Here is a 17500-nt window from a genome sequence, read left to right on the forward strand (position 1 = left end):
CAACAGATATCGGATTTCAGGCACTCCCTGACTAAAAGACACTGTCACACTGCACCGAGCAACGTGCAAATGTGGAAAAACGATCTATGTACATTGTTATATTTTCCACCCGAGTGTCTAGGTGAAACCAAAGTCAATCCAAATGAGAGTCATGACGTATACAGGTAATTTATTTACGTTAACTATAGTGCGATGAAAAGACACTAGATGTGTAAATGACGCGGCACTGTTTTAATCGAGAGTAGAAAATTAAATTTATATGCACACAATTGCAATAAATTTGGAAACAAACAAACCAACAAATAGACAAACAAACAAATACACACACACACACACACACACGCGCGCGCGCGCACGCACACACACACACACACACACACACACACACACACACACACACACACGCTCACAGGTACACACACACACATGCTCGTGCGCTCACAGGTACACACATATATTTGTAGCAGCACTTTTTACCTGTTTAATTAGTTATTCTCGCTAATGATGTAACCTAGACATTTCATTAACTTCGATGTAGGAATTAAATAGTTGTCTGTTGCTTGGGTTCTTTTATACTTGCATAATACCTTGTACAGGTATTGTACGAAATTATTGGCAATTGCTCATAGCATAACATTTTAAATTTTTTTCTTTCAGTTTTGGTATGGCTATGTGGGAGTTCCTCTCTGGTCAAACGAGCTTTTCAGGTATAACCACAGAAATCTTTTTTATGAAAATCGTTCTGACTGACTGACTGACTGACTGACTGACTGACTGACTGACTGGCTGACTGACTGACTGACTGACTGACTGAATGTCTGTCGGTCGGTATGTATGTGCGTGCGTGCGTGCGTGCGTGCGTGCGTGCGCGTGTGTGTGCGTGTACATGTGTATGTGCGCGTATGTATGTATGTATGTATGTATGTATGTATGTATGTATGTATGTATGTATGTATGTATGTATGTATGTATGTATGTATGTATGTATGTGTATGTATGTATGTATGTGTATGTATGTATGTATGTATGTATGTATGTATGTATGTATGTATGTGTGTGTGTGTGTGTGTGTGTATGTATGTATGTATGTATGTATGTATGTGTGTGTGTGTGTGTGTGTGTGTGTGTGTGTGTATGTATGTGTGTGTGTGTGTGTGTGTGTGTGTGTGTGTGTGTGTGTGTATGTATGTATGTATGTATGTATGTATGTATGTATGTATGTATGTATGTATGTATGTATGTATGTATGTATGTATGTATGTATGTATGTATGTATGTATGTATGTATTTCCTCATTGTTTACAATATGTCTCTACAGAAGCTGTAAATCCAGAACAAATTAGAAATGGTGTCAAAAGGGGTAATAGACCACCTATGGATGAAATCAAAGATGATTTCCCATACATACCTGAACTTAAAAGCATCATAGAAAGATGTTTGGACAGAGACCCAACGAAGAGGCCACCATTTGAAGGTATATCTTAAAGCTTGGTTAGTAAGCTATCAATAGACTACAGAAATAAATTATTTAGTAATGAGAAAGAATAATTTCTCCCATGGTCCCTCAGATCAGATGGACTGCGTTTGGTCTATTTTCTCCCCAATACATGTTGAAACCATATTTAGTTAAAGTTATATCACTCTGCATATATTCACGAAATTGTGAGCGCGGAAGGTGTGATTTTAGTTTTGCCGCTCTTTTAAATTAGCTGTTCGTGGGCCTGTTACATTTGTATATGTCTTTGGGTTAGTTAAAGTCATTTTCATGTGAGCAGACAGACACCTTGAATGTAACCTCGTCCAACACAGTGTGGGAGGGGATCTATGCTGTGCACCTTTCATTTGAAATTCTCGAATCCTACTAGATTTTACGTCAGTCCTGATTACTTTGTGTTTTCGTACCCACTACTTGAGAGATGAATGCATGCCACTAAAACTTGCTTAAGGGTGACCCTATTTTTAAAAATGTTTCTCATTACTTTGACATGGCAACTATGGGTTGGTTGGTCGATTAAAATAAAAGTAAAAAAATAAAAATCATCTTCTTCATGTTTTTCTGCCTCTTCTTGTCCTCTTCTCTATCTTCTTTTTATTGGATTCCTGGTAACAAGCGCTTTATCAGCTGCTCTACACAATTGACATGTCCTCATCAGCCTCCCTACTTTAACAACTTCCAAGTTCATGAATGAACGAACGAACGAACGAACGAATGAATGAATGAATGAATGAAATGCTCTGTTCGAGAACAAGTGTCGTCCCCGCTCTGACTGTAGATGACGTCGACAGTCCAGACACCTGCTTATTCTTGCCACAGAGGACGCTATTCCGCAAAATATTAAGGGTGGGCAAAAGTAAAAAATTATATTTTTTGATGTCGGAGCTGAAAATGTGGGTCGGTCGGGTAATAAGAAGCAGAAAAAAAGGTCACATTTACACCATATACAATGCAGTCTCTTCATTGATTCCAGATTTGGAAGCCGAGGTGAATGACGTTCCAGATGACGTGAACCTTCCATTTTATAAAAAGGAAGTTCTCAAAGTGTTGGTAAGCCATTCCTAAAATAACTTACCTAAAATAACTTATTACAGCTAAAATGATGTAGGCCTGGTGTTTCACTCCTGCAACATGACATGAAATTTAATACACACCCTCAGACAACTTCTAATGCAAAAGAAACAATCACATAAGTGCCGTATACAGTGAGGATGTACACAAGTAGTAAAGTTGAAATGTTGATTATCAGTTTAGAAAATAAACAATTGCAGCCATTAAAATCATCAAGTCCACATGCAATGTTTTCATTAGAAGCCTGTTTTTACTGCACTTTGAAAGAATAGCAATACTTATTAGTGTTCAATGTGATTGCAATTGTTAGTCTTGAGTTGAAACATGTCTATCTCCGTGCCAAAAACGTAATCCTATTAGTGAAACACCAAGCCTTCATAATTTTAGTTATCATAATAGAAGAACTCGGTTTTAATTGAGTCTCGGAGAATTACAGTTATTTCTATCTAACTTGACACAGTATACACTTACAGTTCGCCTAAAACGTGTTGTTGGGTATTTTATTATAAAAAGTTAAGAAAGTAAAAAACATCATATTCAAGGACTGGATGGGTATCTGGGAATTTGAAATATCCACACCATCTCTCTATTTCATAATATGGCATTGGTAGCATGTAACAGTTGAAGTTGCACATTAAATGTCATTATTTTTTCATCTACAATTTTTTTTGTCACAACCTATGCATTATAGCTATATGTAAGCTGAAATGGATTGGGTTCTTACAACAATGTCCGACCAACTGTACATCTTAGCTTGTCTCGAGCTGTGCTAAAACTACCTCCTAGCAGCAAGTTTCTCTATTGATGGCATTATAATCTTTCACTCCATGAGTGTACCCCAGTGCAGTTTTAAGTGTAGTTTTCAGGATAGCGACACTGTGGGATATCTAATCGTGTATAATAAACAAAGTTGCAATGTTGTATTGTGTTGTAGTTGCTAATTTAACATCAAATGTTTTAGTTGTTTGGTAACATCTGAGTGAAGTGAGTCGGTGTATGCATATCATCTGTTTGAGTCTATCCTCGACCACTATAGTGGTCTGAGGTCTCTCTTGATAAGCTGAAAGTTCGCTCTCCTCTATCTGTATATTACTTTGCATCTTGTTGTTATATGATCAAGCATGAACTACAAATGAAGTGTTTAGGGTTGAAGCTTGGGCCATTATAGTCCGTAAGGTATGCCGTGACGGGGCGCCCTCACACATCGGTCAACTCCTTCCAGTGATGAGAGGAGACCGGTGAGGGCGGAGCGGCACGACGTATCTTACAATCTTGGGTCACCATTTCTCACTTCAAATATTTTTGTATAATTCAATTTGAACCGTGAAAGGTGTTCAGTAAAACAAATACTGTACAGACTTTGTAACATTGTCAAGTTTAATATGACAGTTACTATCATGAGTAGTACAAAGTTACAGTTGTACGTATTCCCTTCTCCACTGACAGGATGCTGGGAGGGAGCCGGCTGGATACGCTATATCTACCTGTAAAGATGTAAAGAGTTGCGTTGATGCATGTGGAAACAAAAAGACTCGACTTGCTATCAATACTAGCCTCAACACAGAATCCCCCAAATGCAGTGACTTCAAACGTGGAGGAATAGCAAGACAAGGTGAACCAAAGATCCCAAAAGCATCGGTACCACATCTTCAGCAAAATGATATTGTATCAGAGGTATCGGAGACCCTTATACAAAGAACTTGGTCTTTGCGGGAAAGGGAGGACCAAAGGCCACAAGCATACCGGCGCAGAGTCCTTCATGATAGAGGAAAGAACGTAGATAGAGCTATTGCAATGCATACTGTCTCTGAAGAATCTGAGAGGAGGTTTCCAAGGGATCTTGAAGTAATCCTAGACTTCGGAAGAGAAACAGAGAGAAGGAGATATAGACTTAGAGAGCCTAATGGTGTAGCAGTGGTGAGTGAAGACTTGGGATATTTAGTCTGTGACACTGGAAATTCTAGGGTAGTTTGGTACGACGAGAATGGTATCTACAAACGACAATTTCGACCATTGGGATTGCTGGTACTCCTTTCTGTTTTCACTTCCAAGCCATTCACACCAATGGATGTTGCTACTTCCGAGACCTACTTCGTAGTAACAGATGCAGAGAATAGTTCCATCTACATCTTCTGTTATAAGGGCAAAGTGTTACAGAAATTTGGCGATCCAAAACTACGGTATCCTTGGGGAGTGGGTATCAACAGCAACAGACAGATCGTGGTGGCATACTCAGAGAGTAATGTCATCATTGTATACTCAGCAAATGGCAAGATTATGAAGACCATTGGTACAAAGGGAAGTGGACCAGCGGAATTCAACTATCCGACGTACGTGGTTCTGGGAACAAACGATTTGATCGTTGTTTCCGACTACGGGAATAACAGGGTGCAGGTTATCTCACCTTGTGGAGCTTGCCTGAAGATCATTGTGGCCAAAGGTATAATGGTGAACAAGCTAAACCCAACAGGAATCTCATGCCTTGGACCCCGGATGTTGTTATTTGGCGATGTTCATCTTAACAGTGTCTTCACTTGGGATGTTGGGGATCGTCTGCATTATCATGGTATTACATCAAACAATGCCAAAATCGAAGGACCCGAAGGTATTGACATCAGTCAAGATGGAAAAGTCGTTGTTGTGAATAGCAAAAGTGGTATAGTAAAGATATACAAGTTTGTCTAGAGGGTACATATGGTGGCAAATATGAATAAATCTTGATAAAGTTGTAAAAAAACTTTAATAGTTGTGCCCAATCTTGTATACCTCGCCGTACATCACGAAGAATCCGTATAACGACTGAAAACTAAATAACATCAAAAGAACAAACCAAATAAACGGGGAAGTCAACGTGCAACCACCTAGCAACTCAACATATCTGGAGTCAGTCTTTTCCCCTACAGCGAACACACCTGTTATAATTTCTAACCAAAGTATGAAGGAACTTGCCAATGGTCAGCTGTATGGAATATGAGTGAAAACAGGGGATGTGGTAAAAGAGTTAATCAACCCAATAATGGGGCAGAGAGTCACATTGTTGATCTAATGTAACGTTTTCTAACTTCATGACAGGAAAATATCAAAATGTTAAAATTCGACTTGTTTGAGCAAGAAATTTAAACATTAACACTTTGCAAACGAGTAACCTAAGCATCCACGGCATTCAGATCAACCTCACTGAGACCGCTAAGGAAGTCGTTTAATGGTCTGGGAATCAATCAAACTAGCGACATACGGACAAATGGAAAACCAAATATCCAAGGATATTATATGACAAAGCATTCAACCAATGAAATACGAATACTGCAGTCAACATAGACAATAGCAGGCTTTTAAGACATCTCTGTTCACTTTGAAGTTGTATCTGATAGGGTAACACAATACGTCGTTTTTTTTTACAAACCATGGTCAAACAATCGCCACAGCAAACTATATGTACTACATTTACCAATGGGATATTCACATGGGACATTCACAACCGCAATAAAACCCTGTCGACCCGGTACGCTGAGATCGAAGACACAGTATAAGATGGACGATATGCGTAGATATTCCCTGACTGACAAAGAAATTTATATATAAATTGGCCGAGCTTGTTAAATCTGTAATAATAAAGAAAATATAGCGAGACACCAGTGAATAGAAGAAAGCAAATACTCCTGTCACACAATCAAACAAACAAGGTAGAATGGCCACCCTGAATGTAAACCAAGATTGTCAATACACTTATTGAACACAGATAAAGAAAACCAATATACCGCCTGACATTGTAATCCATAGGCATTCATAGGGGGAGATAAGGTGGCTTATTTAATTAAGAATACCAAATAAAGCCAACTACAACCAAGGAGTCACGGTAAAGTATGGCGTGGGAAATTACAGATCTTGGAGGGGACGTCCTCTCCAAGACCTATTGAAGAAATTAATCAAGTAACATGACAACGTTAGAGCTATGATTACTTGATAAACCAACAAATAACCAACCAACAAACAAATTAGCTAGTGTAGTTCACTTGTACATTTCGTACTATTTAAAACTGAAATGTATGATATTTGATTTGTGGTAGGAACCACTTGAATGAAATATTACCTTGTTATTAGTAGCTAAAGTGGCCATACAGATGAGGATTGGGATAATTATTTCGGGTTTTGAAATTTATACAATAATTTTATCATGGCGTCTTACTTGAAAAATCAATGTAAAATAACATAGACCAAGTCTGTGTTTGTAACTCAATACACTGTAACATTTTACAATGGTTTATGTCGACATTACCTGAATTTGACGAGGTGAAACATAGAAATGGTGATGTGCCAGGGGTAGTGTTAATTCACAATCAGAGGCTTTTCACGATAGGAGAATTAATTACAAATTTATATTATATAATGACAGAGATTTTCTGTTTAGTCGGCGTAAGTGAATCGATACTATGATGGAAAGGGATGAACAACTGAAATATTTATGTTTAGGTAATCTTATCTTATCTGGCATTATTGAAAATATTGAAGCAATAATCTCAAGCTTACCATATACAGAACATATGATACTATGTTTAATATGAATTATTACTAATAATGCTAACTACAATTTATTGATCACGTTAGCTTGATGCAGTCCAAGATATGAATTAATGATGTCAATTACTAACTCAAAATATATTAGACTTTGTCAAATATGAGTATTTTTCATACAATATCATTATTCAAAATATAAAGCCTTGGTTAATGGAAACACTGACCTGGGGGTCATGGTTTGATATACAGTAGCAGTAATCGATCCATTTGTAATTTTTATGATAATATTGACACTATTACTACGTCAAAGGTCAACTTGATGTACCAGTACTAACATTGCAATCATTAAGTGTAATTTGATAGTTTTATAAAAGTGTGAAGTATGGAACAGATCGATTCCAACACATTAATTCAATTGGTTTTTTGACGTGACAAATCTATACCAAAAGTGCACTTTATTATGCATGTGTGAAAGGACATACGGGTGCATGCAATATATGTTGAATGTTAATAAGTTATTAATAGATTGGGTCGTTTACTTAGCAATGTGTAAATAGTAATACTTTGGAGATAGATATACATTTTGTATGAGATGGAGGACGCAGAAATTAAATAACTTAAAAAAGACTTGATAATAAAACTTCAAACCTTACCATTCAGTTTGCCGTTGTCATCTTTTACCGTACATGGGGGTGGGGGTGTGGGTGGGGTGGGGTATGTGATCAATTACATGTAAGGGTTGAAAAGATGTGTGTGTGTGTGTGTGTGTGTGTGTGTGTGTGTGTGTGTGTGTGTAACATTTGACTTCGCTGTGACGATGAAATTCAGCCATACCGTTCACGTTGACAGATTATTCGTACCCCAGAAAGAGTGACACTCGATAGCATATTGAGTTTTCTCTATAAGCTAAACACGTGTAACATAGTCAGATGGGATGAATGTCATCTTGCACGGTCATTACACTCTTGTATTCTTCAACAATCAATGACGTCAATGTAAATACGAATACTTCATGACGTCTTTTGTTACGAAAATCTATATATTTGACAGTGATATATGGGAAGGCAACTTACCAGAACACTGTGGAGATTTTGATACTGTGTGCAACTAAATAAATCAACTTAATAATTTCAATATTATAAAAAAGAAAATTTAGAAGTTAAAAAACGTCGCTTTTCTTCAGAAAGCTTTGGTGTTAATTTCCATGCATTTTGCTCAGTCTGTTAGCTTGAGATAGTAGTAGAACTGAGGGCAAGTCACGACTAATATTTATACGTTTTTACCATTTTTTTCATGGTGTATTATAGTTTTATATCGTTACAACTTGAAACAGACCTGTTTGAAGGGAAATACCTCATGGCCGGATTGACAAACATATACGTGTAAGTCTATACACACAGCCACACTCATGATGTATAGATAAGCCTTAAATTTATGATGAAAAGTAAAACATTTTTACAATTTTTTTTTACTTTTTCTGTTTTTTATCTTTATCGCTAAGTGATCGTCGATATAACATATTTACTAAATATATTATAGTCTTACTCTTGATAAGACTTACCGCTTTGCTGGAAATATTCTCAGTTACAGTACCTTCTGAACTCTAGACTAGGACTTTTTTTCGATGTAGCGGGCGCTGTTTGTATTGATTGATGATCATTTACGCGTTGACCATTTAGTAAGAAATTGAAGCGAAACTAGCTACAGGTATTGTATGACATAATACCTCAGATTCTTTTAGTTGTGTGACGTAACCACGTCTTCGTCATGCCTTGATGGTTGTCTTCTTACCATATGAATGGCCGGCCTACGTCAATGGGAATTTCAAAAAAAGTTTGTTCACCTGCATCATTCTGTGTTTTAATCTGAGGATCAGATACATGTAATACAAAACTGTACTTCAACAGTGTTGAAAGCAAATGGGACGAAATAACAGGTAAAATGTCTACAATTGCCATTCAATATTATAGTCTGATGTGTTTGGGTGGAGACCGATTGAACAGTCTAAAGGTCACGCAGTGGTTGAGAGTGCAAGAAACATGTGTACAAGACAGGTAGGGGGTTTGTGTTATGTACAGAATACCTGAGATATTTAGATTAGAATTACTCTATAAAATCTAGGTATGGTATGTTTATTAGAATTGAATATGTACGGTGTAGACATATTTGTATAGATCGTTCGGGCAACAAGCAAACAATGTAAATAGCGCGGCGCTGGTTGTGTTTGTTAATTTCTTAACACGATTTACAACACCCTGCAACAGCACCCCGTGACCCGTCGTACACAACCTGACCTCAGTACAATCTTAACGAGCACGCCATTACTGAAAGGAAACCCATTGTTGAAGAGTGAATTGAGTAGCTTTTCACAGTCGTGGCTACCAACAAAAGGTTTGTCTTGCGTGGAGAGAACAGTATGTGTTTATCTCGAATCATCTGAGTGGTCAAGGTGGGGGTAGTACGTGGCAGTAGGCGAAAGTGTATGTGTTCCTAAATATCGTACGTAGACGCAGCTTCATAGTTATCAACTGAAACCATTGAACGATAAGGAATAAGGTATGGCTTATTCACTGTATATAACGATAAACCAGTTCTTAACCTAGCAACCAAAAGACGCCGTCAAATTGACTAGTTACTACCTGTTGTAACATACACGTACATTGCCTGAAACTGGGCCAACATGGCTACCCAATGAAAACTGTATTCAATCAAGTGTGACCAAATAATGGCCAATATTTAGGTTGGTGATCGGTACTGGAACGACAAAATATCCTTAATAGTGTAATGCATTACAATCTCGCCTGTTACATGTAAAGCTATGGTATACTTTGTTGATAGATATTCACAGCAGGTACTAGGGTACATTACGAGTGCTACAAATCAACAACTCTTTTTTATGTCAGTGAAGGGAGCCTCGGAAAGGGGGGGGGGTGCAGTGTAAACCAACAATTAACATAATGAAACTATGATCACTAGCGTAGTGATGTTGAAACGAGACGTTAATGTAAGGTGTTGTATAATAATAACTCCCTTCAAATAAAAGTACTCGTGGTTATAATCATTTTGCAATTACTTGCCCATTCATTACATAAAAAACGTATTCATTAACCAGCACATAGTACTGAAATTAACACATATTCAATTCATGTGACCGACTATATCATTCTAAACTCTCTACTAAGGATGATGTTTACGTAACCAAGGCAACAGTAATATCATAGGTTTCACCTTTACGGGTTGACATAATGACAATGTATAAATATGACATCGTTATTTTGGAACTATAATATAATATATGACAGCATAAATTGAATGCAATTGTATAGTTAAAACAAGAGACAATATTCTCCGGTAACCTATCACAAGGCTATTGCGATTACGATAAAGTGAAAATGTAAAATGAAGTCTGCGGGCGCTTACATTGTGTAACGTTTGTAATGGCAACGGTATTATTTTTTTCTGTGTAATATTTCATTTCGGGTATTTTATTTTGTGCCGCTAGATCCAGACAATTACTTTTATGTGACGTCACTATAATCAAGGTTTCTCAGTACAAGGGAAAATGATGAAGAATTTCTAGTGGTGTAAAATAAATGCCACATTACGTCTCATGTACACTCTGAATACACTCAAGTGTTGATATGTCATTTTCATAGCAACGGCGACGTGCATGACATTGACATGTTGTTTATAGATGTCACATCAAACACAAACGTAGATTTACACTGTAATTTGTTCATCACGCTTATATTAATTGGTGTTTGAAACCAGGTTGACAGACTTCATAATTATTACACCACCCTTTTATAACACACGCTATTGAAATAACTGAGTCATCTATTAGTCTGAACTACGTAAATGAGAAAATATTGAACAGAAATGTACGGCGGAAATAGACTCAGAGTTACACGCACCGCTGTATACCTTTGAGAGCCTGTTGTGTCTGTCAAACTATGTCTGACAAGTGATGCTATGTAAAACATGCATATATTTACTATCCTTGCACTAGAGAACACAGTTTGAGAATATTGAACTTTATTCAGACGAGAATTCATTTTGTCGACTATATAGTCTTAGTGAGGCTCAACATCGGGTAAGTTGAATCAGTGTTCGGTAATATGTGGCTGCAATACATCACATTGGCATTCCATATAATATTTATGTACAAATGGCGAGACAATATTTCCGAACCAATGGCTCAAATTTACCAAGTTGAGTTGAAATTTTGAGACCTTGTCCCCAGACCTCGTGTCATGAAATTGTAATTACTGTGTTTGGGTTCAGATATGACGTTGTTTATACATGTCGCCAAACATCTAGTGAGAGAAATGAATATCTTTTATTACAGTAGCTCACATGGGTGTCAAGACAATAGGCACACTAATATTGTATGTCTGGATATGTCATTCAAGTTCAAGTTTAATGTCCTTTGGGCGTAGTTCGGATTAAAATTTGAATTTGGGTCTGAAAAAATAGTTGTCTGGCAAAGTTGGTCTAGAACTACGTATGTAATCCTTATATGGTTCGGATATTAAGATAACTCTAATGTGAGAACTGGGTTTGAATAATTTGGACTTTCACATATACTCTAGGATGTGGACGATTCTCCGAAAATTTCGACAACAGTAAATTGTGTATCTTTTTGTAAGGCCTCAATACCAATACAGAGGTACGACAGGTACGTTTGACATATTATACATAGACCACTTAGTACATATGACTCGGAGTTAATAGTGAATTAAACTTATTTATACTTCAACTCTTTGAATTGAATATCTAGTATGTTTTATGCTTTGACCAATTATTCTAGATCCAAATTCGACCATGTTTAAATACGGACGATAAAATAAGTACTATTAAATCGCGCAAACCGAGGACTCAACACCACTGGTGATAAAACTGACAATTCGCTCTACTTAGAATTTAAAACGACTTCTTATTATAAATCGTCCATTGTTATAAGTTGAATCTTTGCCACGAGTTAAAGAAAATAGCCCCAGCATCATCACAATGTCTTGGAGTTTGCATTGTTGGTACCTATTCTGTGGCATTGTTACGGTCTTTTTTATTTGGATTTTGGGTTAGGCAGGTAGTTTTATCGGTCGGACTTGTAAACAATTGACGTAATGCTGGTTAGAACCATAGACAGTGGAGGGGAGACTCTACTCTCTATGTTAGAACCAAGACCACTATGCGCGCTCTTTAAGTTCTGCTCCTTGATGTTTTGTTAATGTACACTCTTAATTCGGGTATCATTCAAGCTGAGTTTTAGTAAGCTGAGATGAGGAACGTGACGTATGCTTAATAGTATGGCACAATGTATTATATTCATATATCACCATGGTAACAACTCAGTAAAGATTGTCTTCACACGGTAATGTACCAACACATACAGTTTTCACAGATAAAGGTGTTGAATTGAAAATCAAGCGCACACACACACACACACACACACACACACACGATTGAATGTGTGCTATGGTTACAACCCCGCGAGTAAACGCCCTCACATGATGGTATGATGAACCTGTAAACTCACCAGTGATATCCTTCCACTTTGAATTGCATAAAACTTATCACTTCTCAATCCACTAATTTGATATATCCCACTGGTTGAGTCTTATCCATAGAGTCAGTTCTGGTGGTCTTAGTTTATACTCAGACTCAGTTCTGGTGGTCTTAGTTTATCCTTAGACTTAGCTCTGGTGGTCTTAGTTTATCCTTAGACTCAGTTCTGGTGGTCTTGGTTTATCCTTAGACTCAGTTCTGGTGGTTTTAGTTTATACTTAGACTCAGCTCTGGTGGTCTTGGTTTATCCTTAGACTCAGTTCTGGTGGTCTTGGTTTATCCTTAGACTCAGTTCTGGTGGTTTTAGTTTATACTTAGACTCAGCTCTGGTGGTCTTGGTTTATCCTTAGACTCAGTTCTAGTAGTCTTGGTTTATCCTTAGACTCAGTTCTGGTGGTCTTGGTTTATCCTTAGACTCAGTTTTGGTAGTCTTGGTTTATCCTTAGACTTAGCTCTGGTGGTCTTGGTTTATCCTTAGACTTGGCTCTGGTGGTTTTAGTTTATACTTAGACTCAGTTCCGGCAGTCTTGGTTTATCCTTAGACTTAGTTTTCCTGTAGGATCAAGATTTTCGCCTGAACCAAGGATACAATAATCTGAAATCTACAAATGTTTCCTTTTCACTATTTATAGATGCTGACATCTTTGATATAAAAATGAGCAACAAGTAGCCATGGCAACGATGGCTGAAACTGACGATGGAGTGATCGGGGATACCAACTGGTCGATCACTTCTGATACTATACAGCGTATCAAGTGCCTTGGCTTTGGAAACAATGGTGAAGTGTACGTTGGTAGACATTCAGACTATGGCCCTGTTGCTGTAAAAACCTTACATGCAAATGGAACTCTTGGTGAAACGTTAGTATTTTAATTACTATATATAATTGTGAACTGTTGAACCTAACAGTAGCAAGAGGTTCTCGGTCTAGCTCTGGAAATATGCGCTCCGAGAACTCTGGCACTGTCCACACCACCCCCACCCCGAGGACGGAGACGTCTTGGAACATATTTCCAGAGCTATTCTAAACCAACATTGAGAGGACAGAATTGTTTGTTGTCGTCCTCCGTCTCTCTTTGTTAGCACAATTCCAGTTTATTTTCAAGCTTTAAACACATGGCGCGCAGGCTTAGCTAGTTATGTTTGTTTGTTTGTTTGCTTGTTTGTTTGTTTATTTGTATGTATGTATGTATGTATGTATGTATGTATGTATGTATGTATGTATGTATGTATGTATGTATGTATGTACATACGTATGCACGTATGTACGTATGTACGTATGTATGTATGTATGTATGTATGTATGTATGTGTTTTCGTAACACAACTAACTAAGCCTGAGCGCCCTGTGTCTATAGAACAAATGAAGAATATTGTTAGATATTATCAAAAATTGATTATTTATTTGTGCAAAAACATATGTCAATCGGTGGAATAATTCTATGTTTGATTTTATATTTGAGTAACGATTTCTTAATTATTAAATAAAAATATTTTTTTTTTCATTTTGAAGTGAATTATTGATATTCAACTTTTCAAAAAAAATCAATAACTGATATTGTTATGATAATTTGAGGAAGTCAGGGAGAGGATGACTATAAACGTATAAAGTGTATTGTGTCTGGAAGTTATAATTTAGCAAATGATTATTTATTTATACATATACTTCACAACGTAAACAACTTAGTCTTGCATCTCAATGGTATGACGCGATTGCATGCAAGAATATAACCACATCGGAAATTAACAAAATTTACAGGAAAACGTTTGAGAGGCCATTGACTCGGTAACTATGGTCGTTTTGTATGGTCTGATGGAGATAGTATAGTTGACTGATGACAATTCCCCACATTTCTACACAAGGTGAGAATGTAATCAATATTGTCTACCGTTTTTACATTTTAGAGAACTCGAAACAGCTGTTGAGGATATTAACTCCTTGGTTTCTATGGCAACCAGTGAGCACCTGTTGAAGATTTACAGAGTGATTACAGAAATCGACAACATGAACCAATCATTGGTGACGGAATACTTACAATACGGATCGATACGACAGTTTCAATACCAGTTGACCAACCACGTCCCGTGGTCGTTGAAATACCGTATGGTTAAGGAGATAGTGGAGGGCATGGTCTTTCTGCACGGACAAGACATGATTCATGCGAATTTGAAAAGTGACAATATTCTGATAGATGACAACTTTCATGCTAAGGTAATTAAAATCAATGGTAATTGAACATTTGTACATTTGTTTCGGAAACGACGTGTCGTGTATGTCGTCACGGTATTGTAACCGAGACTCTTTTACTCTGAGTACAAGAACGTTGAAAAATAAAATCACACTATAAATTATACGTCACATCCGGTACATATTGCATTAGTGCTTTTCCAGATAACCATATAAGGCCTAAATCATGTGCCGCATGCGCTAGAATATTCTATTAGTGCTTTCCTAGGTGACCATATAAGACCTAAATCATACGTCATATCCGGTGAATATTGTATTAGTGCTTTCCTAGGTGACCATATAAGCCCTAAATCATACGTCATATCCGGTGAATATTGTAATAGTGCTTTTCTAGGAGACCATATAATAGGCGACAGCAGTTACACATGTGTACATATATGTAAAATCAAATGTGTATATACAGTCATTAAATTCATCATGTTGTTAAACGTAGTATTATTACAAAGTACAGGTGAAAGTTGAAATTTGTGACGGCTACAGGTGTTGTGTGTATTTGGAACGATTTGTACGTTTTTTCACCAAAAATATACACGTGACACAGCTCTCACTTTATCTACATATGTCCATTCTCGCAAGCCAGATCACATATTTCTTCTTGGCGGTGCCGTAAAAGAGGCTGTGGTTTACGACGATGTATATGTTTAGTTTGTCGAGTTTATTCAATTTTGTAATACGTGTCATCATCACGTGACATGTCATTCAGGCATAGACGTTGGAGAGAGACTCTGCCGCGCGCCGCGGAGGCTCTCCAATATATATCTATGATTTTAGCAAGTCAGTAGTTATATATATCCGGTCTATATATCCGTATTCATCCGACCTAAATCTAAATAGACTCTACTTCAATGTGATTAAAACTCTCGTACAATTGTCAATATTTCCTCGCATTAAGGTTTTCATTAAAGACGACATGAAAGATTAATGCAGAAGTCAGAGTATACCAGCTGTCGGTGTTTGAGACTTACATGATATCCACAACCTGACTTTCTGACACTTTCTGCGTTCATTACAAGTATATCATAATTATATACAGGAAGATTAGAAAGACAGTGAATAAACGTTTATTATTCAACACGATAACAAATACTCAGAAGTTTGAAAAAAAAATCCATGGTATTCTACATGATGTATAAAACACCTCTCCTGTAGAAATTCATGCAAACATTACCGTGATTATGGAATTACATACCTAAAATTCAATTTTGATTTAATTTAATTAAATTTTTTAATGATTTTGAAAAATCTTTAATTGTAATTTTTAAGGCAATGTTTCAAATAAAGGGTGGTGGACCGATCAACATATTAAAGGGGCACAGTCTGTACATTTTTTTTAGTTTTCTCCTAATCTCGTTTTGTAGTTACTTATTAAAGTAGGTTGGACCGACAGAGCTCTTATTGGTATTCAGATGAAATATAAGCGACAATATGACATAATTTTTTACTGACCAAAATATTCGAAAACACAGTCTCGGCTACCATATCGTTTTATGGATATTCAAACTCTCCTATCGTACCGTACCGTGTCGAAACCCACTTGCTTCTTAATATAGTTTTGTATTTTATAGATCGAATTTAGCCGAAAATTGGTCTTCAATTCAGGATCAGAATCAGAATCAGAATACTTTATTCGTCTCACTAGCGGAAATAAAATAACGGTCCACAGAACAAAATACAATGCAAACAATGCTAAATAGAAACCCACAATAAGATTATAGAAAGAACGACTGTAGTTGCTGTTAGGAACAGAGATAGCGGATGGCGGGATAAAAGCTTACGAACGATTTACAAACTGTAAAACTAAAACTACAACTTGTAGACCGTCACTGTAAGCACTACCAATATGTACAATTATCACTCTTACAATTTTGACGAGCTTTTGTTTTGTCTACTATTTTCTCTCCTTAGATCAGTGACTACGGTATGACGTCACTCCGATCAAATTTCGATTTTCTGATCAGTCCAGATAACAACAACAGAAAGACACTGTCTTCAAGAAATTTATGTATTGTCCCTCCAGAGTATCTGAACGACTCTAATAAACCAGTTCACAATTCCTATGATATTTACAGGTAAGTTGATATATTTTACTGTAAGTGGAGTATAATTAGGTGTGCTACTTTAAAAGTCAAAAGGACGCAGGCATGCAGAAAATCAAATTATGTCGACTCCAATAAGGAGAATTAAAGATATCATTCACTAAGTAAACGTAATGCTTCTACGTGAAGTATGATACAATTATTGAGTTTGCATATCTACAACAAGAAGGAGGCAAAACCTCAAAGGTCACGAGTATTTTCCGGTTGAGTGAAGACAAATATCGGGAAATGGTATAATTATGAAAAATCTGTACAAATAATGTCGATTTTGGTCATTTTTGACTCATCTTTTGAAAAGCAGTGACGTAGATACGCGTTGTCGTGACGTAGAACATTTTTTTTGTTCCAACACTTTCAACTTGGCTGGCGTATGGTGTAAGCGTTCGTGGTTTGAACTTTGAACTGAACTTACTGTGTGCAGTAGTTGCTGATAGCCAAATTTCAAAGAAACACTTTGTGCGTTGTATAGTAATCAGGTAATTGAATAGTTTATGGACCGAGGGGTAAC

General features: G+C 36.9%; 1 protein-coding gene across 2 annotated transcripts in view; it reads left to right on the plus strand.

The window, feature by feature from the left end:
- Positions 1 to 9432: 9432 nt before the first annotated feature.
- LOC144444493 (uncharacterized) overlaps positions 9433 to 17500 on the plus strand; it is a 14648-nt gene continuing 6580 nt past the window's right edge. The window contains exons 1-4 of one of the 2 annotated variants that reach the window (XM_078133924.1): positions 9433 to 9637; positions 13282 to 13509; positions 14554 to 14860; positions 16802 to 16965. In XM_078133924.1, the coding sequence (XP_077990050.1) occupies positions 13322 to 13509; positions 14554 to 14860; positions 16802 to 16965 (659 nt within the window). In that variant the 5' untranslated portion in view covers positions 9433 to 9637; positions 13282 to 13321. Of the gene's footprint in view, positions 9638 to 13281; positions 13510 to 14553; positions 14861 to 15274; positions 15402 to 16801; positions 16966 to 17500 lie in introns of those variants that run through there. The other variant, XM_078133925.1, reaches the window with a different exon arrangement.

Source organism: Glandiceps talaboti, chromosome 13, assembly GCF_964340395.1.
Source record: "Glandiceps talaboti chromosome 13, keGlaTala1.1, whole genome shotgun sequence".
Classification (NCBI taxonomy): domain Eukaryota; kingdom Metazoa; phylum Hemichordata; class Enteropneusta; family Spengelidae; genus Glandiceps; species Glandiceps talaboti.